Raw genomic sequence first — 22,818 nt, 5'->3', positions numbered from 1 at the left:
GATCCCAGGGCCCTGTCTGGAGAGCAGAGCCAGGCTTGGGGCACAGTGGTCTGTCTGCACTGGACAAGGCCCAGCCACGTTGCGGCTGTTGAGACAGGCTCTTGGGCAGGCCGGTTTGTATTCTGCCTTCTGCATGTGACAGCTCAGACAGGCCTGTCCCTGCTACACACACCGGGACAGGCTCATCTGCACGCTGGCCACCCAGGCAGGCCTGTCCACACGCTGACAGCCTGGGTGGACCTGTCTACACTCCAGCTACATGGACAAGCCTGTTTGTGTTCTGGCTCCACCCAGACAGGCCTGTGCACACCCTGGCTGCCCAGGCAGGCCCGTCTACACTCTGACAGCTGTATTAGCCCAGTAAAGAACTTCTGGCCAGGGTATGGTCTCTAAGCCCACAAAAAGTGAAGAACAAAATACCTTTATTTAGTTATGACTGAATTCGAAAACACAGAAAGGACTAGAAAACCTGACTCCACTTTGCCACGTGGGCCTCTGGGCAGTTCTGACAGCAGGGCCCCGTCGGTGGCTAGACAAGAGCAACCCAGCCTGAGCCTCCCCTGGGCCCTGGCTTGCCCACTTGTCCCATGGGAGGTTGGCCTGGACGTGTCTAAGGGGCCTTCCAGCTGCAGTGAGGACATCTGTCTCCATATCCGATAAGCTTTGTAAGAGACAAGTGGCAGGACAGGAGACCAGATGGACGGTGGCCCAGGGAAGGCAGCGGGTCTTGGCCCTGGACTGGGTCCCCCTTGGGGAGATCTGTTTGGCTGAGGCCACCTGTTATGGGGTGGGGTGGGCCTGGACACCGCTGGGACAGAAACTAGGACGTCGTTATTATGTCTTCACACATGGGACGTGGTGGCGGCTCTGCGGACTTGCGGAGCGGGTGGAGCCTCTCCGGGCATCTGGCCCCACAAACTGCCCTTGTCCTCCGGGAGGGAGAGGCCCGGGCTTGAAGGACTTGAGTGAGCATTCTGGCCCTGATCTTACTTGTTCGAGACCATGGGCAAGTGTTTTTAGCTGTCAGGGCCTCAGTTCTGTCATCCAGAAAGTGGGGATGACCCCCACCTGCCGTCCTCACAGGCTCACACGGGGAAAACTGCCGCCGTTGGCGCTTGGGCTATGCCACTCGGTCACTCTCTGGCTGGGGCTGCCCTGAGGCCTTTCCCCTCTCTGAAATCCCATTTCAGTCAAATGGGGCTAAGTCCAGCCTCGCCAGGGTGGGAAGAACGTGTGAGTCTGGCCCCTGGCAGCTGCTCGGGAGAGTTGGAGAGTTGAGTTCCTGCCCCAGGCCTTGCCTGCCCCTGCAGCCCCGTCCTGCAGGCTCAGACGTTGGTTTCGAGCTCACTGATCTCGATGGTGCAGTGCTCCAGACTGGTGGCTGCCGGCTCCTCATCCTGCTCCACCTGTACGGGGACATGGTGGGGGCAGGCGGGGCCCAGTGTCAGCTCAGAGGCCTCAGCCACACTCTTCACGCAGCCGTTCTGCTGGGTTGCCACGATCTCCTGGAGGCTCACTGGCTTGGTCTCGATGGGTGGCAGTTTCTGGAGAGGGGAAACAGGTATTGGTAGCAGCAGGAGGGACTGAGGTTAGACACTAGGGAGGACCGAGGGTCAGAGTGGAACAGAACAAGCTCAGGTCTGGGAACCACGAGATGGATCGTCTGTCATGACATGTGGCCTCCCTGGGCTCCAGTTCCCAAGCTGTCCTGCCTCCTGCTGGGGCTGTCTTAGAGGAGGGGACCTGACCCACAGGGTTCAGCGAGGGAATCGGTGGCTCCCCTGCCTGAGCCTCAGCTTCCTCCCTGTGAAGTGGGGCAGCTTATGACACAGTGCAGAAGACCACACCACCCCCTACAGACCCACTGAACAGCGCCCCCCCCACGCTACAGCGTGAGTTCCATGAGGACAGGGGATTTCATCGTAGTTTGTTCCTCCTGTGTCTGTGTCAGTGCTGGCCATCACAGGTGCTCAATAAATAGAGGAATCAGTACCCCCTGTAACAGATGAGGAGACTGAGGCGCAGAGATATGGAGGGACTGGCTGAAGGCTGCCCAGCTGGTTGGTGGGAGGTCTGGTGCCCTGCCCACCCCACCACGCTCCACTAGGAAAGGGCCACCAGGCTGGGAGGGGGGCACTGCTCTCACCTCCGTGCCCGTGTCCCGAGCAAAGTCCTTCCGGCAGATGTGGGCCATGATCCCCGCGGCCAGTGCATCCCCCAGCACGTTAATCATGGTGCGGAAACGGTCCCTGGTGAGCCAAGGGGGGCGGTGAGCAGCGGGCACTTTGTGGGGAGCTGGAAGAGGGCAGAGCTCAACCCTGAGGAATGAGGCCACTGCAGCAGCCACCGGGCAGAGCCACAGCCAGGTGGCTCCCTGGCCCCTCCCAAGCCCACTCCTTGGCGGTGCCGAAGCAGCTGAGGCAGGGCTGGCCTCGTGGGCGTGTGGCTGTGTGTTGCACGGGGCCCTACGCTTAGGAGGGCCAGGCCCGGATTAATGCTCTGCTCTTTCTATCTTGAAATTCTTTAGAACTTTTAAACAAAAGGCTCCACATTTTCATTTTTGAACACTGGGCCCCCAAATTATGCAGCCAGGCCTGTGCTGATGAGTAGGGCGCAACCACTGTGCTACGCATGGCAGTTCCCCAGCTCTCTACCCCAGGGAGGGACTCAACACCCCGTGCCTGCTGCCCTCCAAGCCAGCCCCCTCCCTGAGCACTGGGGCCGAGGCCGAAGTCCACTCACAGAGCCCAGTCGACAGCAATGATGAGGGTGATGTCGTCGGTGGGCAGTCCCACGGAGGTGAGCACGATGACCATGGTGACGAGTCCAGCCTGGGGGATGCCGGCTGCCCCGATGCTGGCCGCTGTGGCTGTGATGCTGCAGGAGGGGGTGGGGTGCACTGTCAGGGCCCTGGCTCCAAGGAGGAGGCCAGAATGCCAGGGCCTCCAGGACAGCCACACGGGGTGGGGGTTGTTAGCAACACCACCTCAGGGAGTTCTCAGGGGGCACATCCCTGCTTTGATCCTATAGCCCACTGGACCCCCATCCCTGGCCTCAGGAGACCCTCCTGAGGAAGCCGTAGACACTTGTATCTGGAGCTGTGCCTTCCCAGGACGCTGCACTGTTAAGGAGCTCCCAGGTGGTCCACGGGCGCAGCGCTGCCCCAGCCTCCCCAGGGTGGGACTGTGCGCTTGGCTGGCAGGCGAGGCTTCCCTCAGCCTCCGCCTGGCCCCAGCACCCTTCGCTCAGCTCCTGCCATGCCAGCGGCCTGTCCGTGGTCCTCAGTCCTGCCCTGTGCCCGCCTGCACTGCCCTCCCCTTCCTGCCTGTCCCCAGGCTCGGAGCTTCCAGTCGTGGCCCTCTGTCCTCCCACAGGCTGCAGGGCGGCCAAGGAAGGAGCCCTGTGCCCTGAGTCCCAGCCCCACCACCGACCGGCCTCAGAGAACCCGTCAGGTCTGGGAGCTTGAGGATCCAGAAGGCTCCTCCGGCCCCCGCCCCATCCCCACAAGGTGCGGGTGTCAGGACGCACCTGATGGTGATGATCTGGCCGAAGTCCAGCTCGTAGTTGTTGACCTGGGCAATGAAGATGGCGGCCACAGCCTCGTAGAGCGCCGTGCCGTCCATGTTGATGGTGGCGCCCACGGGCAGCACAAAGCGTGCGATGCGCCGGTCGATGTGGTTGTTCTCCAGCAGGCACTTGAAGGTGATGGGCAGTGTGGCTGAGCTATGGGCAGAGGGGCCAGTGTCTGCACAGCATCCTCCTCCAGGATGGTCAGGGAAGCTCACTCTGCCCCAGGCAGCCGGACCACGGCAGGGGAGAGCAGGCGCCTGGCAGAGCGCGGGCTGCTCACCGCATGGAGGCAGTGGCCCCTGGAAGAGACCTAGGTGCACCAGGCACTGTGCTGCGCTCTCCTATGGGGGACGGGGTTGAGTCCATTTCACAGATGAAGAAACTGAGCCCAGAGGGGACCAAGGGCTAACCCAATGACACACTGCTCTGCCAAGAGCACATGAAGTGGTGAACAGCAGGGGCTCTGGGCCGGCTGCCCGGGTTTAGATGCCAGCCTCCTACCAAGTGGCCCTGGCAATTCCTGAACCTTGTGCCTCAGCTTCTTTGTCTCAAACAATACCTGGGTTACAGAGCACAGAAGAGTGTCTGCACATCGTAAGCACTCAGTCGCTATTATTGTTACTGTGTTTGTTATGAGAGTTCCTAGTGGCAGTGCTGGGACTAAAACTCAGGCTGGGGTGGCCCCCAAGCCCTTCCTCTGCCCACAGGCCACTGCCCAGGAGCCTCTAATGAGCCCCAGACGTGCTGGGCTCCGGCTGCAGTTCCTGCTGGCAGGAGGTGGCGGGACTCGGCCCCTGGCATGGGAGCTGGCACCATTTAGGGCTTTGTCTTTCCCTTTTACGGCCTGGCCTCCGCCCTGGGTGAATGTTCCTGGACTGTGCCTTCTGGGCTTTTCTTCACTGTGGTCCGCTCCTCTTGAGCCCTGCGGGAGGTGCTTCTGCTGCCAAGGGTGGGGCCGTATGTCTGCCTGGGGGGCCTGCGGGGCATCTCACAGATGGGGAAGCTGAGGCCCAGGGAAGAGAAGGCAGCAAGGGCTGGAGGGAAGAGCAAGGCCTTTGGTGCCATAGAGACGTGGCTGGCTCGAGCCCCTACACCTTCCTTAACATGGAGCTTGGACACTCGCCGTGGGGAGAGCACCCTTTCTTCACAGGGTTGGTGCTCTGTAATGACTGCTGCCTCCCTGCCCTCTTGACCAGCAACCTGGCTTGCGCAGCTCCGAATCCCTGAGGTCTGCTGCGCTCACTGCAGCGCGGGATCCTGAGGCCAGGTGCTGACTCGTACGGCCCCGACGGGCATTGTCACCCGTAGTGGATCACCTCAGTCCCCACAGCTACCCTGGGCTGGGGAAGCTCAGATTATCCCCAGTCTGTGCATGAGGAAGCTGGTGCCCAAGGAGGGTGTGACCGGCCCACAGTCACACAGGGAGTGAGTGATGGAGCCATGACTCAAATCCCCGCCGCCTAGCAACCCTGCCTGCCGCCCTGTAACAGGGCATGCCACTGGGAGGTCCCAGCGAGTCCCAGGAACAGCGAGAATGCGCAGGCCTGACTCCAATAGGAGCACCATGTGGCGGCAAAGGGCAACAGCAGTTCATTGCTGATGTGATTTTTGACAGACGCTACAGCTCTCTCTGCCCCTGATGCGCAGAAGCGACCCCCATTTGTATCGAGAGAACCTTAGGGATGGCGGGCAATTGGGGAGGGAAGGCCTCGAGAGGGGATTTGGGCTGGTGAGGCCTCAAATGTGAAATCCCCAATAGGTCCTACCACCATAGCAGCTCAGCCACCCCCGCGTCTGTGGAGTGGGCCACGCCGGCATGCTCTGTGGCTCTGTGGCTGTGGGCAGATGACGCCCAGCAGGCAGACAGAGCCCAGCCCCTGCGCCCCGCCATCCTGCCCTGCTAGGGTACCTGGAGGAGGTGGCCAGCGCGATGAGCAGGGCCTGCAGGACGCCGCGGATGAAGACGATGGGGTTCTTCCTGGTGATGAAGAAGTAGAGCAGAGGCAGGATGAAGAGGCCGTGGAGCACCAGCCCGCACACCACGGTGACCGCGTAGAAGCCCAGCTTCTTGCCCACAGCCCTGGGGTCGTCCATCTCCAGGATCTTGCCGGCGATGAGGAACACGATGCCGAAGGGGAAGTACCTGGGGGTGGCAGGGTGGCGTGGGCTCAGGGGCCGGGCAGGCGGGGTCCCAGCCGGCCTTAGCCTCTCTGGGCCTCCCCCGCCCATGTCTCTGAGGAGTTACCCCAGCGCAGCCCCAGCAAGGCCATGGCCTCCAAGGGTGACTGTGGGCGGACCTCCCTCTGCATTGTCCCATCTGAACTCAACCTAGGAGTGGCAGCTCGTTCTCACCCCCTGTGTTTCCCTTCTCCGAAAGCTGAGCTGAGGAGGCTCCCTGTGATGGGGAAACTGAGGCCGGGAGAGCAGCAGAGCCAGGCTGAGCTCTTGGCTCTCCTCCAGACCTGGCCAGAAGTGGCAAGCCCAGGGCTGGAGGGAGTCCTGGTCAGGGCTGGGGGACCCGTGGAAATACATGCAGCTCTGGACCCGGGCCTGGGGCTGAGCCTCACGTGCGGCTTTCTGCGGTGCCCCCAGGAGAGCAGAGGATGGGACCATGGCTGCCCTCCACCCGTCCAGGACTGGAAGCAGGGGGTGGGGTGAGAGAGGACCCGGCCCCGACCAGGCTTACCACACAGCCACCGCCACGATCTTCATCACTGACTCGTTGAGGCACTGGCAGAAGCTGACCAGGGGGGCCCCGCTGTCACCCATGCGGCCCAGCATGATGCCTGCAGGGCAGGGACACAGGAGCTCGTCATGGATGCACCAGGGGGACGCAGGCACACCCTGCCCCAAGCAGGGGCACGTGCGGATCTCAGCCTGCCTGACGTGGACCCGGGTTCCCCCTGCCAGCTCTGCCTCTCCTCAGACCCATTTGGATTTTTCTGGGGCATCCAAGGACTTAGCATTAGCCACCTCCCAACACCAGGGAGGCGTCAGGAAAGGAAGCTGGGTTGAGGGGACCAAAGAAAGCCCTGTTCAGAGCAGCGGTGCAGGTGTGCTTGCTCAGACGCAGCAAACACTGACACCTGCACCGACAGGCACGGGCTCTGGCTGGTGGGGGCACACACTGACACGGACACACACGGGCACGGGCACACACTGACATGGACACAGACAGGCGCAGGCACACACTGACACGGGCACACATTGACATGGACACGGGCACAGGCACACACTGACACGGGCACACACTGACATGGACACACGGGCACAGGCACTCACTGACATGGGCACACACTGACACGGGCACACACGGGCACGGGCACACTGACACGGGCACACACTAACACAGACACACAGGCACAGGCACACACTGACATGGGCACACACTGACACGGGCACACGGGCAGGGCACAGACACACACTGACACGGGCACACACTGACACGGGCACACACTGACACGGGCACACACTAACACAGACACACAGGCACAGGCACACACTGACATGGGCACACACTGACATGGACACAGACGGGTGCAGGCACACGCAGGCGCAGGCACACACTGACGCGGGCACACACTGACAAGGACACTCACGGGCGCAGGCACACGCAGGCACAGGCACAAACATGTCAGATGTGCTGAGGGACAATTCCAAACACCATCTTGTCACACACTCGGGTCACTGAGGTCCTGGTCCCCTGCATGCCTGGCATTTTGGCCAAGATGCTAAGAGCTCCGTTATCCATCGTCACGCGCCCCTCTCCTCCAGACTTCACTGAGAGCCTGCGCTGGCTGTGGTGGGCTCTGGGTAGACGGAGAGCAGGCGGGGAGCGTCTCTGCCTGCGTGGGGCTGACGGCTGCCGTGCAGACGCCGAGCGGTTGGATCTCTGCAGTGGGGCCCCGTGTTCATGGAGCGGTGCGGGCGGTGGAGCTGTAGCCCCGGCACCTGCCCCAGGGAAGACTTTGCTGAGGGTGAGATGCTGTGGGGAGACCCCCAAAGGAAGAGAAAGTGGAGGAGCAAGAGCCGCAGGGCTGAGGGGAGCAGAGGGCCCTGGGAGGCAGCGTGTCCTGTGAGGACGATGGCAGGCCGGGCCTGGTCACACAGGGGTCGGGCTGCTTTCCAAGTGCAGTGGACAGAGCACGGTCAGCTTGGTGACTCCTGAAGATGACACACCAGAGGGGACAAGAGTGGAAGGTACAGGGACTCCAGGCAGCTTCCACAGAAACCAGGTGAGAGATGATGGTGGCCTTGACCCAGGGTGGTGACGGCGGGCAGAGGGAATTGCACGCTGCGCGCGTTGGAGGGAGGTTTCACAGGCAGACCCGGCAGGATTTGGAGGGCGAGGTAGGAAGTCACCCCCAGATTTCTAGCACGAGCAACTCGGAGGATGGTGAGGCTTTTCCCTGAGAACACAACCCTGTGGAGACGTCGTGGAAGCAGGAGGTGACGGCCCCCCAGGCCCCGTGGGAGAGGCCAATGCCGATTTTAGAGTGAGACTCACAGTGCCCCCCAACATGGCCCAGAAACACAGCATCAGGACAAACAAGCTAGATTGTTCTGGAAGGTTGGGAGCTGTCCCCAAGAAGGAGGTTTTTGTGTGTTGGGGGGTGCTGCAGGCAGAGGCATACCCAAAGGTTCTGTGGGGTCTGAAGCTTATGTCATTTGGGGGTCTCTTTTGGAAAAAGAACACAGAAAAAACGTACAGGCCTCAGAAGGGGCCTGCGAGGAGCCCGGGTCGTGCTTTGTGGCCTCACGGTAAATCCCCTGTGGCTGGCTGGGCCCTGGGGGCGCGGGGAAGAGCGCAAAGGGAAGGTGTGTCCAGGAGGCCAACAGTGGGCACACGGGTCTGAGGAGGGCCAGTGAGAAGCAGGGGTGGGTGGTGGAGATGAGGGCTTTGAATAAAGTTTTTAGTTCTTTAGTTTTAGTTTTTAGTTCAGTAGTTTTAGTTCTTTACTGTGAGCTGCCCCTCCTGCATTGTCCCCAGGCCTCAGTAAAAGGTTCAGGAACTGGCAGCTGGGAGGGGTCTGGGGGCACAACTCAGCCCCCCGGGGACCCGAACTCCCGGGGAGCAGCACCTGCTCCGAGGGGCGCTGGGGACTCGGCCACCCGCTGGAGAGGAAAGGAAAGAACGACCTTCCGGGTACTCAGAGAATCGGACGCAGCGCGGCGGGAGGGGCGGCTCCAGGGCGCTGCTGGGGGCTGCACGTACCCATGGTGGCGGAGAAGATGACGATGCCCAGCACGTTCATGCCGTCGCTGGTGCCAGGCTCCACCTTGTACACGACTTCAGGCGGCGGCGTCAGGTCCAGGGCAAAGTTCTGCACTTGAGAGCCGTTCTCCTCCTGGACGCCATAGATGAGGATCCGCCGAGGAGGGGTCTCGTCCCGTGCCACCTTGGGGGACTTGATGACCGGGGTGGTCTTGGTGCGGTACTAGTGGGTGACACCCCAGCGAGGAGGGAGTCAGGGCCAAGTGTGGTTATTAATATCAACAACAACACATCCTGAAAGCACCTCTGTATCCACTCAAATCCTATTTGAGTGGCAACAACCCTGTAGGTAGGCAGGGCTTAGCATCCATTTTACCAAAAAGGAGCTGAGATTCCCTCCTCCGTCCTGTGCTGCCTGGCCTGCCTCCCTCTAGCCCTTGTCCCTTCTCCTGTCTACACACCATCACCCCATCTGGGCCTTCTCTAGCCACCTGTCTGTCCTCCAGTCACCCACCTGGCCCCTCCCAAGCACCATTATCCATCCGCCTAATGGCAGCCAGCTGCCTTCCACTGGGTGGAAGCTCGGAGCTTCTCTTAAAGGGCTCGGCCTGCCCCAGGCTTCTAGATGGGGTGCGGTCCCACTGTGATGGACTGAGCTGCCCCCAGGGCATTCCTGGTCCTCTCCCCCTCCTTCCTCAGGTACTGGGAGCCCAAACAAGGGGGCCTCCTGTCCCAAATATCACAGTATCGATAAGTTAAGCCTTCTAGGGAAAAGAAGGAACCACTCAGGAAATACATGGACCTAAAGTCTCTGTGCCTCATTTTCCTCATCTGTAAAATGGAATCCTAATATTAATAGTCTCTACCTCATTGGATTAAATGAGACATATATATATATGTGTGTGTGTATATATATATATATATATATATATATAGTGCTTACAACAGCTCCTGGCACATGGTAAGCCCTATATAAGTATCACTGCTATCATCATCATCATCATCCCAATATTGAACACTCTGTGCTGGTTGCTGGAGATACAAAAATGAACCAGACATAATTTCTGCTCTGAGAACCTTGGAGAAGGAATGACTAACTCTGCGTGAAATTGTCAGCTTCACAAAGATGGGGACATTTGACTTGGGTCTTGAAGGATATGTAGGAGTTTGCCAAAAGAAAAAGGGCATTCCAAACAGATCTGAAGTAGAGCGATATTCTCTCTTTCTCTCTTATACCTTCAATAATTCCCCATCACAAGCAGAATAAAATCCAAACCCCCTGGCCTCACATTCAGGGGCCCTTCACAATCTGACTCATTTTATAGGTTAAGACCCAAGATGTTAGGAGAGATGCAATGATTTTTAGAAGCTTTCACAGTTCCTTATTTTGAAGCCTCCACTCCAATTTTCAGCCATTCTTTTGTGTCCCCAGGCTCAACACAGCACAGGGAAGGGGTTCAAAAAATGCCTGCTGGATGGAGTCAACCAACTAGCCAACATTTTAGAAGGGGAAAAAGAATTGGAAATTATTAGAAGTGCAGACAAAGATTGATGTACAAGGATGTATACCACAATGTCTAAAAAGACAAAACTTTGGCCAGGCACAGTGGCTCACGTCTATAGTCCCAGCACTTTGGGAGGCCAAGGCAGGAGGATCACTTGAGGCCAAGAGTTTGAGACCAGCCTACATAGGAAGACCCCCATCTCTACAAAAAATTTAAAAATTAGCCAGGCATTGTAGTGAGTGCCTGTAGTCCCGGCTACTTGGGAGGCTGAGGCAGGAGGATTGCTTGAGGCTGAGAGTTTGAGGTTGCAGTGAGCTATGATCACAGCATTGTACTCCAGCCTGGGTGACAGAGTGAGACCCTGTCTCAAACAACAACAACAAAAACAAACAAACAAACAAAAACCAACGAAAGTTTCAAAAGATCCTAAAAGACCACCGAAAGGGGGAATGTGTAAATAAATTACAGTCCAGCCTTACAACAGGCTATTACATCACCACTAAATATTTTACTTTTAAGAAACATTTAATAACCAGGGAAAATGCTCATGATATAATGTATAATGGAAGTGAAAAAAAGCAAGATGCAAACTGTATATGCGCTATGATCCTAATATTACTTTAAAAAATATATTTAATGGAGAGAAAAAAAGACTAGAAGCATACCATCTGCTACTGCTATTGCTAGGTACTGACGCTGGAATGATTTTTATTTTCTACTTTATATTTTTTAGTGTTTTGCTAATTTTCTACAGTGAACATTATTACTATTCTTATTAGTGGGACAAAGGATTATTTAAAAAGAAAGAGAAAATGGGCTTAGAAGCCAGACAGGCATGGGTTTACCCACTAGCTTTGTCATTTACAGGGATAACCCTGGGCAAGTCATTTAATCCTTCCGAGCCTCAGTTTCCTCATCCAGGAAATGGGGCTGATCCTACTCAGTGCAGGGTTGCCGTGAGGATGAGGGAGAAGGTGTACGTGTGAGCACCGTGTGGAGCCTACAGCAAAGCAGGCACTCAGCAGAGGCCTCCCTCCGCCCCTGTACTTTTTCTTCATGAAAAACTGACCCCAGGTGGCCATGGGAGGCTCTAAGGATCTAGGTCGCCCCACCTCCCCTATAGCATCCCATCCCCCAAAAAAAGGGAGACGGGCTAGGCAACCCTGTCACTTTCCAGCCAGGCCGGCTGTCCCTGCCCACCTGCCCCTCCTATCTGCCACCCCTTACCCTCCCTCGACCCACTCACCTGTTTGAATGTGGCTTCCACGAGGTTGGCTGGGAACATGTTCCTGGGAAGAGAGCCAGCAGTTGAAGAATTCCAGAGCGCAGGACAGCAGGACTCTGAGGCTTGGGTCCTTGGGGTCATCTGAACATCTCCCTCTGCAGTCGAGGCCTTCCTCGAGCCAGCCCCCCTCACCTCTACACCCGGGGCCCCCACCCCCAGCACTTACAGCACCCTAACTACGCCGTGTGTGTTTCAGCACCTGGCCTTTGTCCACCCTGTTCCCTCTGCCTGGAATGCCCGGCCTGCTTCCCTGTCTGGCTAACTCCTGCTCGAATCAATCACGGGTCAAGCACCACTTCCTCTGCTCAGCCCTCTCCAACTGTCCCAAGCTGGCCCCATGCTCCCTGTGTGTGTGGGTCACCTCTGCCCCACCAGGCTGCAGTGCAATCACTGGCTGACCTGTCTACCTCCTCGAGATAGTGGCCTCCTCGAAGGTGAGACTTGGTTGTTCATATCCTATCTGGGGAGGCCAACACAGGACGTGATACATAAGTGGGATCACTATTCTTATTAATATTTTATTATAAAGCTAAAGCTGGAGGGGTCTTATCCTACCAGACATGAAAACATACTGCAAAGATGTAACTGTCAAGACAGTGTGATACTGACCCAAATGTCAGTGGCACAATCAATGGAACAGAGCCTGTAGCCAGAAACAGAACCTAGTGCATCTGAGTATTTCATATCTGATAAAAGCTGCTTCACAAATCAGTGAGGAAAAGAGGGATTCATTATGGAATACTGTACAGCTGACCAGCTATTTGGAAAAATAAACGTTAGATCTTTATTTAACACCTTATGCCAAAATAAATTCCAGATGGTTTAAAGAAATAATTCTTTAGAAAATGAAGCCATAAAAAGCTAGAAGAAATATAAGTTGATATTTAACCAGCTCTCAGAATATGAAAGGACTCTGTAAGAATAAAATGAGTAACAAATCAATAGATTTTACTACATTAAAATTTAGAAATTCCTAAGTGCAACATGGCGCCCTGCATTGGATCCTGGTACAGAAAAAAAGAACATTAGTGGGAAAACTGGTAAAATCCAAATAAGGTCTGTAAGTGAGTTAATAGCGTTGTACCAATTTAATGTCTGAGTTTTGACAAATGTACCACAGTCACGTAAGATGCTAACATTAGGGGAAGGCGGGTGGAGGATGTACGGGTCTTCCTGTACGATCTGCAACTTTCTGTAAACGTAAAATTATGCCAAAGTGAAAAGCTAAAAAAACAAGAAGCTCCCAAGACAGATTATAATACAAATAAAATCATACAGCAAATGACAAACTGGGGAGACTATGGGACCAAGTGCTATCATCCTGAATCTATAAAGAGCTTTTACAAATCTTGTCCTTGCTTCTGTGTCCAGCGTCTGTCTCCTCTCCACAGAGTGTCAGCCTCCTGCGGGGGTGGTGACCTCTGCTTTGTTCCCTGCCCTGTTCCTAGCACCTGGGGGAGCCCCTGGCACACATCGGGCACTCAGTGAATATTTGCTGCATAAACAAATAGACCACAAAAAATTAATACCCCAGTAGGAAAATGATGGCAAAATAGGACAGACAGGCCGGGTGCGGTGGCTCACGCCTGTAATCCTAGCTCTCTGGGAGGCCGAGGCGGGTGGATCTATTTGAGCTCAGGAGTTCGAAACCAGCCTGAGCAAGAGCGAGACCCCCGTCTCTACTAAAAATAGAAAGAAATTAATTGGACAACTAAAAATATATAGAAAGAATTAGCCGGGCATGGTGGCGCATGCCTGTAGTCCCAGCCACTCGGGAGGCTGAGGCAGGAGGATCGCTTGAGCCCAGGAGTTTGAGGTTGCTGTGAGCTAGGCTGACGCCACGGCACTCTAGCCCAGGCAAGAGAGTGAGACTCTGTCTCAAAAAAAAAGATAGGACAGACAATTCGCTTCACAAAACAAGAAAGGTAAATGGTCAAGAAAGCTTTTAAAAGGATATGCAGCGTCATCAATATGGTAAAGGTATTTTCATTTATCAAACTGACAAAGCACTCTTTTAAATGACAATGCACAGTGCTGGGGAGATTTGGTGAGATGGGCACCCCTCACAGGGTTCTGACAGCAAACTTTCTCTGCAGCAATTTAGCAATTCATGTCAAGAGTCTCCAAAGCATTGGTATCTGTGTCTTTACGATGCCTTTCCAGGAATTGATCCTAAATCCGAGATGCTGAGAGAGATGTGTGTTTGTGCACTCGCCCTTGCTGGAACAGGCGTGTGCCTCACACTCAGCCGCCTCCTCCACCCGCATCGCCCACACACGCACTCTTGCTCTTGGAAAGTCTCTTTCAAGGCTCAGCTCACACATGCCCAGAGTTACATATGCGGATATAAGTGTGCAGCATTTCTTAACTTTGCAACCCAGCAGCCGTTGTTGGAAGCAGAAACTGTCATTTTTTTCACTGCTGCTGACGTACAGGTTCACCATAAGCATATGGCAGGAGGAAGAGGGTCAAGAATGAGCTATCAAAGCACAAAAACTGGCAAGAATGGTCATGAGTATGTTGTGACCCACCCATAATTTACCCTCCTACTCATTTCAGTTTTAGCACAAGGGAGACAAGCAGAGCTCTGGAGCTGGGATCTCAGAAGCTTAAACAAAACTTTTTTCCATGAGTTATAAACAGATTTCTATCACCAGAATGGTAGCTGCCTGCAAGGACTCCTGACATTAAGCAGACCCGAAGCACCAGCGCCGGGGTTAGTGCTGGGGGCATGCCAGGAGTGTTCCCCTGCCCTGGGCGTCGGTGCCCAGGGTCGGTGGGGGGTGCCCATGCTGCCCTGATTGTTAAGTGTTTGAAAATCTCTCCTGGGTACAGCCCCAGGAGGCTCAAGTGACTTGCAAGGTTGTTTTCTAATGAAACTTAGAGGGAAGTCTGCTTTCGCCTGAGCAAAAACTAAGAACTTCCCAAAGATCATAAGAAACCAAATGGACCTTATATGTACTATGTACATTTCTTTACACTTTCCTTTAAAATTAGAATAATTTAAACTGTGGGCTGTGGCCAGGACGGCTAAATTCTCTCCTCCTTCCTTACAGGAGCCCTGCCAGGCGGTGGGCCCAGCAGGTCCTGCCGTCAAACCCCGGTTCCACGGAGCTGTGAGTGGAAGTCACCGGGTGGTGCTTCCTCGAAAACTCTTGAAGGGGTGCAGAGATCCCTTTGGTCCTGTCCTCCAATTTCCTTTTTTCTGCCTGGAACATGGACATAAGGGCTAGAACATGAGCAACTTCACTGGACCACAAGACACTGAAGACGAAGGCCAGGTGCCAAGCGTGGCGGACCACCCAGGGGGACAGAGCGTGGAACCCTGGCGCCGCCGCGGCCCACCTCCGGTCTGCCTATTCAGGGGAAAATGCAAGCCTTCACCTGACTTAAGCCTCTGCTACTTCAGGTTTTCTTAATCCATAGCCAAAAGCAATTCCTGACTATGTGTGCTCATACTAATAATCAATGAACTTATCCTGCAGGTTTTAATCAAGAATTACATTTTTGATTATTAAATGGGAAAAGGTACAACATTTTCTTTTGGCTTTGGACCCCCACAGGAAGCTTCCTGCTAGTCCCACAAGGCCTGTGCTCCTGGTGGCAGCTACATAAAGCATAGGACGCGCCTGGAGACAGTAACAGCGTTGCCTACCAAATACCCACACACTCCACCCTGGGCCTCCCTGCACGTTTCTCCGGGCAGAGCCAGAATCCACCTCTCAGCTCCCCTCCTCGCCTACTATTCGTAAGTTCTCACTGTGATGGTTCCAAACTCACCCCGAATGCCATGTCCCCAAGCCAGGCCCCAAAGGTGGTTATTGTTCTTCTCAAGCACAGCTCCTGGGAGCCTCGTCCAGTCCCGGAGAGGGTAACCAGGAGCCAAAGACACAGCCAAGTCATTACTTAATCTCTGTGGTGTTTTAATAAGATCGGAAAAAAAGAGAAGGGGCCAGCTCTGATTAGTGTGCCGCCTGAGTTTTATTTTGTGCGTCTGCACTGTGGGCGGACGTCAGTGTTCCGGAGCCCCCACTCGGAGCCCTGGGAAATGAATTCGTGTCTTGATGGGTCATCCAGGGACATGGCATGTCGTGTTTCTCTGGATCATCTCTGAGGTGTGGACACGTATCTTTGCACCCGAGGTGTGCAGTGAGGCCTCATGTCCCTGTGCAGGCAGCCCCCACGTTGCTCTGACTTTTCCTTTGCCGTACCTGCCCGAGTTCCCCGTTCCCTGATGGGTCATCTGTGCTCTCGTCCAGTCACCAACACTTGGCAGGCACCTGCTCTGGGCCAGAGCACGGGTTGGGAGGCCCCAGGTCCCCTCACTGCCAGTGTCCCCAGCTGCTGCACAGCCTCTCAGAGCATCAGGAGTGGCCGTCCAGTGCACCCTCTCATCTGTCTGTCCTGAGAGGGTGGACAGCCTGGTGAGGGGCTGGTATTTGCTCCCTGCCTCTCAGCATGATGTCTTTGCCCAGAGCAGGAGCTTAGCAGAGGGGGGCTGACCAGAACGGAAGTGGCTGCATCCCTCCCAGGGTACCCCATGTTTCCAGCTGTATCCTGTCCACTCCAGCCTGCTCCAACCCTCCTTCCCAAACCCAGCAGCTTCCCACTTCTAAGGCCTCACAGCCAAGCCCTCGACCTGGCCTTCACGGTCTGCTCTGCTCTGTCCTCCCAGCCGCAGCTCCCAGAACACGCCGCCGCCAGCTTCTGCTCGTGCCCCGCAGCCTCCTCCCGGGCTCGTGGGCCTTCTTGTTTCAACACTGCAGAGCTAGAAGGAACCTTGACAGGCACTGGGGAAACTGAGGCTGCAGAGGGGAACTGGCCTGCCCAGGATCACGCAGTGACTTACTATTGGCAGCACAGAGATGAGACCACAGGTCTCCTAGGAGCTGGACCCTGGCCCAGGAAGCACGTGCTCTCCTGGCAGCCCCACTCTCTGACGGAGAAATGGTGACAGCGATGCCCAAACGCCCGGCTTTGCAGAGCAGTTTGTCTCAGGGCGGAGAGTGGGGTGGGGGTGGGGAGCCTCAAAGCAGAAGGATCGATTTTCACCACGTGAAAAGTGACGGAGAGCAGGGAAGGCTGTGGAACATCTGACTCTGACACGTATGTCCAATCCGGAGCCCCGCAGCCCCGAGCAGGGGAGGCCGTGGTGAAGAGGGTGGCACCACCAAGTCCTTCCACCACGTGCAAAGCTGTTCTGAATCACAGGCTCCAAGAAATGATGACTCACAGTCACCAAATCCTAAAACTAATGGAGCTTAGAAGTGCGGCTTCCAGATCACCCGCTCTCCAGGTCTCCTGCCCGCTGCTTGCCGGGCTGTGTGGGCTCTGTGCCGCCTCGTGGGTGGCTGGGGACCTGCTCGCTCGGCACATTCTCCCTGGGCCATTCCAGCTCCCCCCAGGGCTTCAGACCCCAACTCCGCTGATGAGCCCGTGCCCACGTGTGCATTCGGCAACACGGAGCTCCTGCTGCGTGCCAGCTCGTTCTAGCCTCCAGTGTACAGCAGGGAACAGATCTGTAAAGATCTAGCCCTCGCCAGGCATATTATATTCCACTGGAGGTAACAGAAAAAGAAATAAATACACACATAGATGAGATAATGTTGGGTAGTGATAAAGGCTAATAGGAAAAGTGGAGCCAGAGGAGACAATAGAGTGACAGGGCCTGGGAGGCCCCACGGAGGAGGTGACACCGAGGAATGAGGGGAGGAGCCGTGCCCTCTCTGCAGGAAGGGCCGTCCAAAGAGAATGCAATGACACCCAGATGGTCAGAGTGGCGGGGCCAGCGTGGCATGCAGTGGGGATCACGGAGGGCCCACGAGCCTCGTGCAGATTACGATCTTGTCGATCTTGTGGAACGTGGTGGGTTGCGAGCAGGTTTGGGGAAGGAGCTCTCTGGCTGCAGGGCTGAGAACAGACCGTAAGAAGCCAAGAGAAAGCAGCGGCCAGGCTGGCACTGGAGCAGGCAAGCGATGGCAGGAGTGGCAGAGGGGACAGAAGGGCCGTGGTTTGGGATATGGTTTTCAAGGTAGAGCTGACAGAATTTGCTGAGGAACTGGGTGCAGGGTGTGAGTGAATGAGAGACTGAGGGCTGAGGAGAGGGCAGAGTTGTGGGGAAAATCAAGAGCTCGGCGTGGACGTGTGACTTTTGAGATGCCTTAGACACACACAGTGAGAACCTGGAGCTCAGATGAGAGGTTTCCAGGCCGGAAAAACAGTTGGGGAGCGCCAGAGTCCAGAAGGTGCCCAAAGCCCTGGTATGGATGAAGAGTGGCCACTCTGGTGAGTTTGCACAGAACAGCCCTGCTGGCTTCTTTCTGCTTCCAGCCCCTACAGGTGAGAAACACGCAATAGGAACAAACCCGCTAGCACTTTTTGTGATCCTGAGTTCAGCACACGCTTCAAAGGATAGAAGGGGAGCCGGAGATTTTCCCAGAGAAATGGAGGGAGTGGCGGATTGATTGCACTGATGCCCCAATTAGTGGGCTCCCTTTGCCTTGTAACACTGTGGTCCCCTCCCACCCTGAGTCTGGGCGTGGCCACATGACTTGCTTTGGCCAAGAGGATGTTACTAGACTTGCCTAAAGCAGAGCCTTGAAAAAAACACTTGCATGTTTTTATTTCCTCTCTTTCTCCTCTACCTCCCTCATAAGAAAATGCTGAGGCCAGCTCTCTCCTGGAATCCTGTCACCACCAAGAAATAAATCCAGGCCAGCCTGCTGGGGTATACAAAGATCACCAGGAGCACAGCTGAGTCATCTCAGCCAAGACGGCCCTAGACCAACTGTTTCCCAGTTGAGCCTCCAGCTGCCTGCAGACACATGTGTGAGCTCAGTCCCAGTCAGCAGAAACTTCCAGCTGACCTCCAGACTTGTGATTGTCATTTTAAGCCCGAAGGTCGTAGGTAGGTTTGTTACACAGCAGTAACTAACTGATACAGAGAGTGAGAGTTTCTTTAGAGAGAGGGAGAGATGCTGTGTGATGAGCATCTATCCCCATGGGGAGGAAAGGAATGCTTCATGCTTCTCCCTAACTTTAAGCCAAGAGAACCACTCGGAGGCCTTGGCCTGTGTCCCCTGGGACTTGAGGAATGTAGGGGCTGGTGCCTGACTCATGTCCAGAGGTCCTGGGAAAGGCCTACGCTTCCAGCAAGGATATGTGTGCTTCCCATGGGCCAGATTTGGACCTTGCATAAGGGCTCCTGCCCACGAGGTCTCCCAGAGGGAGTTAGTCACCCATCAGAGGCGCTGGCCAGAGGCCAGGCCTGAGGAGGGTGAGGTAGGCAGCCAGCGGGAACAGGGATCACCTGAGTCACGGATAGCAGGTGAGATACCAGAGATAGGAGGGCTCCGAAGAATCCATCAAAGTACCCCTGAAGAAACACAACCAGGGAGCACCTACACCAGCTCACCCCATCCCTGCTCTAGGAGGCCCTTCCTAGCCTACCCCTTACCTCTCTCAGCAAGGAGCAGGTGGAGCAAGACAGAGAAGCAAACTCACCGGGACCCCCTTCCCAATGCAATGTTCCACGTCCAAGTCACATCCAAAAGTCTAGGGCGGGGTTTGTGCAGTTTTAATGTCAGACAAGACTGGACTTATATCTGCACCTGACTAGAAAGTGAGAGGGCCTATGGGAGCCCACAGAGCCAGTCTCATAGAGAGCGCCTCTGCCCCAGGGTTGCACCTAATACCTCTACCTGGCGGCTTCCGCACCTCCTTCTCCACTGGCCAACCAGCAGCTCACATCTCCCCCAGCACCTGCTCTGGGGCCATCCCGTGGCTCGGTGACCACACCACTGTCCACTTGGATGCTCGGGCCAGAAACCTGCATGTCGGGCAGTCAACACCCATCTCCTCCACCCTCCCCTACACCTCATCCACCTTTTGCCAATGTGCCCTCCAGGGTACAACCCTGGCCCCGGCCCTGGCTACCACCCTGGTCCCAGACCCTGGCTCTGCCTTCACCACCCCCCCATCCACAGCCACTCTGGTGGCCAGAGTGAGCCTTCTGATTTGGATCATGCCACTCCTCTGTTTAAAACCCATTTTTTGTGGCCTGTAGAACCAAAGTTTCGGCCTGGTTCACAATGCCTTCCTTGGTCTGGCCCCAACCGAATTCTCCAGCATTGATTTCCACCTGCCTCTCACCCCTTCCTGCCTCTCGCCTCTAGTCACGCAGAATGAGCTGTGACTCCTCCGCACCACGCCCTCGCAGCCCAGGACCTGTGCAGGGCTTCTGCCTTCCCTGGGTGTGCCCTCCCTGCCTCCCTTAGACTACAGCGGTGGCTTTGCTGCTCTGCCGCCCTTGGACCTCGCCCCCACCCACAGCCTCTGCTTCCCCACGCTGTCGCTGGCTGCTGGTGGTCCTTCTCTCCCGTGAGACTCTGCTCCTCCAGCGCAAGGGCCTGGCACAGAGCGCGCACTGCAGAGGGAGTGGATGCCTGAGGGAGAGGAGGGGCGGCCTGGAGGGAGACTTGGGAAAGGGAGTCCCGGGTGGCTCTGTTGCTGGGTCCGCAGCGCTTTCCTGGGGGGTAGGACTCAGGATCGAGAAACGTGGTCAGCAGAGCTGACGTGGCTAAGGTGCGGCACCCCAGGGCAAGAGCACTGTCCTTGGAGTGAGACAGGAGTGGGTTGAATCCTGGCTCCACCACTTACTGGATGACCCTGAAAAAGTCATGTCGCCTCTTTGAGCCCCGTTTTCTCATGTGTAAAAAGGGGACCAATGATGAAAGGGAGGGACCCATAACTGCTGGCCTCCTGCCTCACAGGCTGGGCGTGCACAAGCAGCTCTCAGAGTCAGCAGGCAGCAGAGCAGACCTGCCCTCCAGGTGCTTCCAGCCTGGGCAGAAGATGCAGTGTGAGCCCAGTGGGAAGCCCAGGGGCTGTGGGCGCAGACAGGTGCAGCCCCACTCCACGTGGCAGTTGTGGCCCCTGCACCCCTCTGTGTGTGGCTCTGTGGGCTCCTGGCAGCGCAGGGCTGGGCCTGTGGAGCCTGCGCCCCTGCCAGGCATGGCCTTCCCAAGCAGCATGTTGGTGGTGGGTTACCTGATGAGGTCCAGCAGGGCGTCGGCCGAGCTCATGATGGGCTTCCCGCTCTGCTCCGTGGTCTCCTTCTGAGCTGCACCGCCCGGGTGGATGATGGAGACCATGATGATGCCCACGATGACAGCCACGAAGGTGGTCCACAGGTAGTATGCCACGGTGAGGATGCCCAGGCGGCTGGAGGTCTTGGCATCCAGGGAGGCGAGGCCGGACATCAAGCTGGGACATCAGGTGGGTCAGCATCTGCATGTGGGGAGGCCAGAGCCTGGCCAGGCACCAGGCCTGCCCACCCTGGCCCCCTCCGGCCGTGCCCACACCTTCACAGTGCCCCAAGGGAGTCCCTTCTCCCAGTAACCCAGTCCCGCGGCTCCTTCCAGCCTCTCTGCTCTGCCGTCTCCCCCGTGCCCAGGCTCACAGGCTGAACATGTTCACACCTCAAGGCCTTGGTCTGTGCTGGTGCCTCGTGGACTCGTCCTTCGCTTGCCTGACTCCCACTGCCAGGCAAGACCTAGCTCAGGGTCACCTCTCTGGTCTACCTGCCTCTCCCACAGAGTTAGGAGCCCATTCTGGGGCTCCCCTGGCTCCCGGCGGCCTCTGTCACAACCCTGGTTGTCATTGACTGTTTACTCATCTGTCTCTCTCACCAGACTGAGGCTCCTGAAAGGAGGGACAGGACTGACTTCCCCGTGGGTCCCCAGACCCTAGCAGGAGCTTATACTGAGCTCGTGCGGGTTTCCTGAATGCACTGAGTTACTGCTGGGCTGGAGTTGGTGACCCAGGTCCTAGCTCCAGCTCTGCCAACTGGCTATGTGACCTCAGGCAAGTAAGTCACTCCCCCATCTTTGGGCCTCAGGATGCCCATCTGCAAAATGGGGCCATGAGAGCTGTCACCCTGGGGCTGTCTTGGGTTGGGGCCTGTGCCCAGACTTGCCCTCACAGGAGCTGCTGAGGGGGCCTGTGGGTCTCTCTCCTCTCGGCTCCTCCCACCTCTGGCCATGCTGCCCTGGGCGCTCTGCCCACCAGAGCTGGCCAGCCCAGAGCCCGGAGCGCTCTTCCTGTGGCCGTTGTGGAGATGTGGGGGGGTGTGGGGGGGGCGTGGGTGAGAGAGAGATTAATTAAGGAAATGCTGTGCTTTGCTTTGCTGCCAAAAGGATTTTTCCCCAAAGCCCTTTCATTCTTTCAGATAAAGGAAGTATTTGTCTGGCTTTAATCATGTAAACAAGAGCAGATAATCCCTCATCCGGGCTCCTCTTATCATTAGACTCCACAGGGCCTCGCAGCAGGAGCTGAGCACAGCAACCCTCCTCCCCTCCCCAGATAGTGCCCTGCTCTTCCCGCTGTAGCAACCGCTAATATTGAGCTCCAGTTTAAGGGTCCCCTCCTCCAGGAAGCCTTCCCTGACCACCAGGCTGAGTGAAGCCCCAGTCTCTGGGCTCCCACAGTCCTTGCGCTTCCCTCTGTCCAGGGCCCCATCGCACTGACTTGTTGACTGTTTACTGCAAGGGCCTCCAGGGTTGGGCCGGGGTCTGATTCAACATCTGGGTTGGCAGAGCCAGGCACGGGCCTGGCCCAGGGCACAGCTTGCTAGCAGATTGCTGAGTGAAGGAGTGAAGGAATGAATGAATGAATGAGTCAGTGTTTACAATCTCTGCTCCTGCTCATCTGCCAGGGTGCCATATGTTAGTGATGGTCTTAGGACGGGTCTCAGACATAAATCCTGACAGGCTCGTAATGGGATTGTGCAGCCAGAGGAAATGAGGGGTCGCCCTGCAACCATTATCCAGGAGAGATTATCCCCAGGCCAGGGGCAAACAGTCCCCCCACCACAAAAGAACCCTCCTCAGTCAAATCCAGCTGCCTCGGGCCACAGAGAAGCCAGGGCCCTGGGAGGAAGACCTGCCCGAGGTCTCACAGGACACTGGTGCCAGCTGGACCGGAACTCAGGTCCTGCAGGCCTATCGTCTTTCATTCACGTGTTTATTCAAACTTTTAGCACACGCCCACGGGAGGATCGTTTGAGCTCAGGAGTTCGAGACCAGCCTGAGCAAGAGCGAGACCCCATCTCTACTAAAAATAGAAAGAAATTAGCTGGACAACTAAAAATATATAGAAAAAATTTGCCGGGCATGGTGGCGCATGCCTGTAGTCCCAGCTACTCGGGAGGCTGAGGCAGGAGCATCGCTTGAGCCCAGGAGTTT

General features: G+C 56.3%; 1 protein-coding gene across 2 annotated transcripts in view; it reads right to left on the bottom strand.

Annotated features, from left to right (window-relative positions):
• Positions 1-1,211: 1,211 nt before the first annotated feature.
• Positions 1,212-22,818, bottom strand: part of SLC1A7 (solute carrier family 1 (glutamate transporter), member 7) — a 45,858-nt gene continuing 24,251 nt past the window's right edge. Inside the window, exons 3-11 of one of the 2 annotated variants that reach the window (XM_012639407.1) lie at positions 20,624-20,839; positions 11,537-11,579; positions 8,786-9,008; positions 6,257-6,356; positions 5,480-5,713; positions 3,529-3,723; positions 2,743-2,877; positions 2,147-2,249; positions 1,212-1,544 (exon numbers count right to left, since the gene is read on the bottom strand). In XM_012639407.1, coding sequence (XP_012494861.1) covers positions 1,326-1,544; positions 2,147-2,249; positions 2,743-2,877; positions 3,529-3,723; positions 5,480-5,713; positions 6,257-6,356; positions 8,786-9,008; positions 11,537-11,579; positions 20,624-20,839 — 1,468 coding nt within the window. In that variant the 3' untranslated portion in view covers positions 1,212-1,325. Of the gene's footprint in view, positions 1,564-2,146; positions 2,250-2,742; positions 2,878-3,528; positions 3,724-5,479; positions 5,714-6,256; positions 6,357-8,785; positions 9,009-11,536; positions 11,580-20,623; positions 20,840-22,818 lie in introns of both variants that reach the window. The other variant, XM_012639408.1, reaches the window with a different exon arrangement.

Source organism: Propithecus coquereli, unplaced genomic scaffold (genome assembly GCF_000956105.1).
Source record: "Propithecus coquereli isolate 6110/MARCELLA unplaced genomic scaffold, Pcoq_1.0 Scaffold14, whole genome shotgun sequence".
In the NCBI taxonomy this organism is placed as follows: Eukaryota; Metazoa; Chordata; class Mammalia; order Primates; family Indriidae; genus Propithecus; species Propithecus coquereli.
The sequence above is the reverse complement of the archived record's forward strand: the minus strand, read 5'-3'. Positions and strand labels throughout refer to the sequence as shown.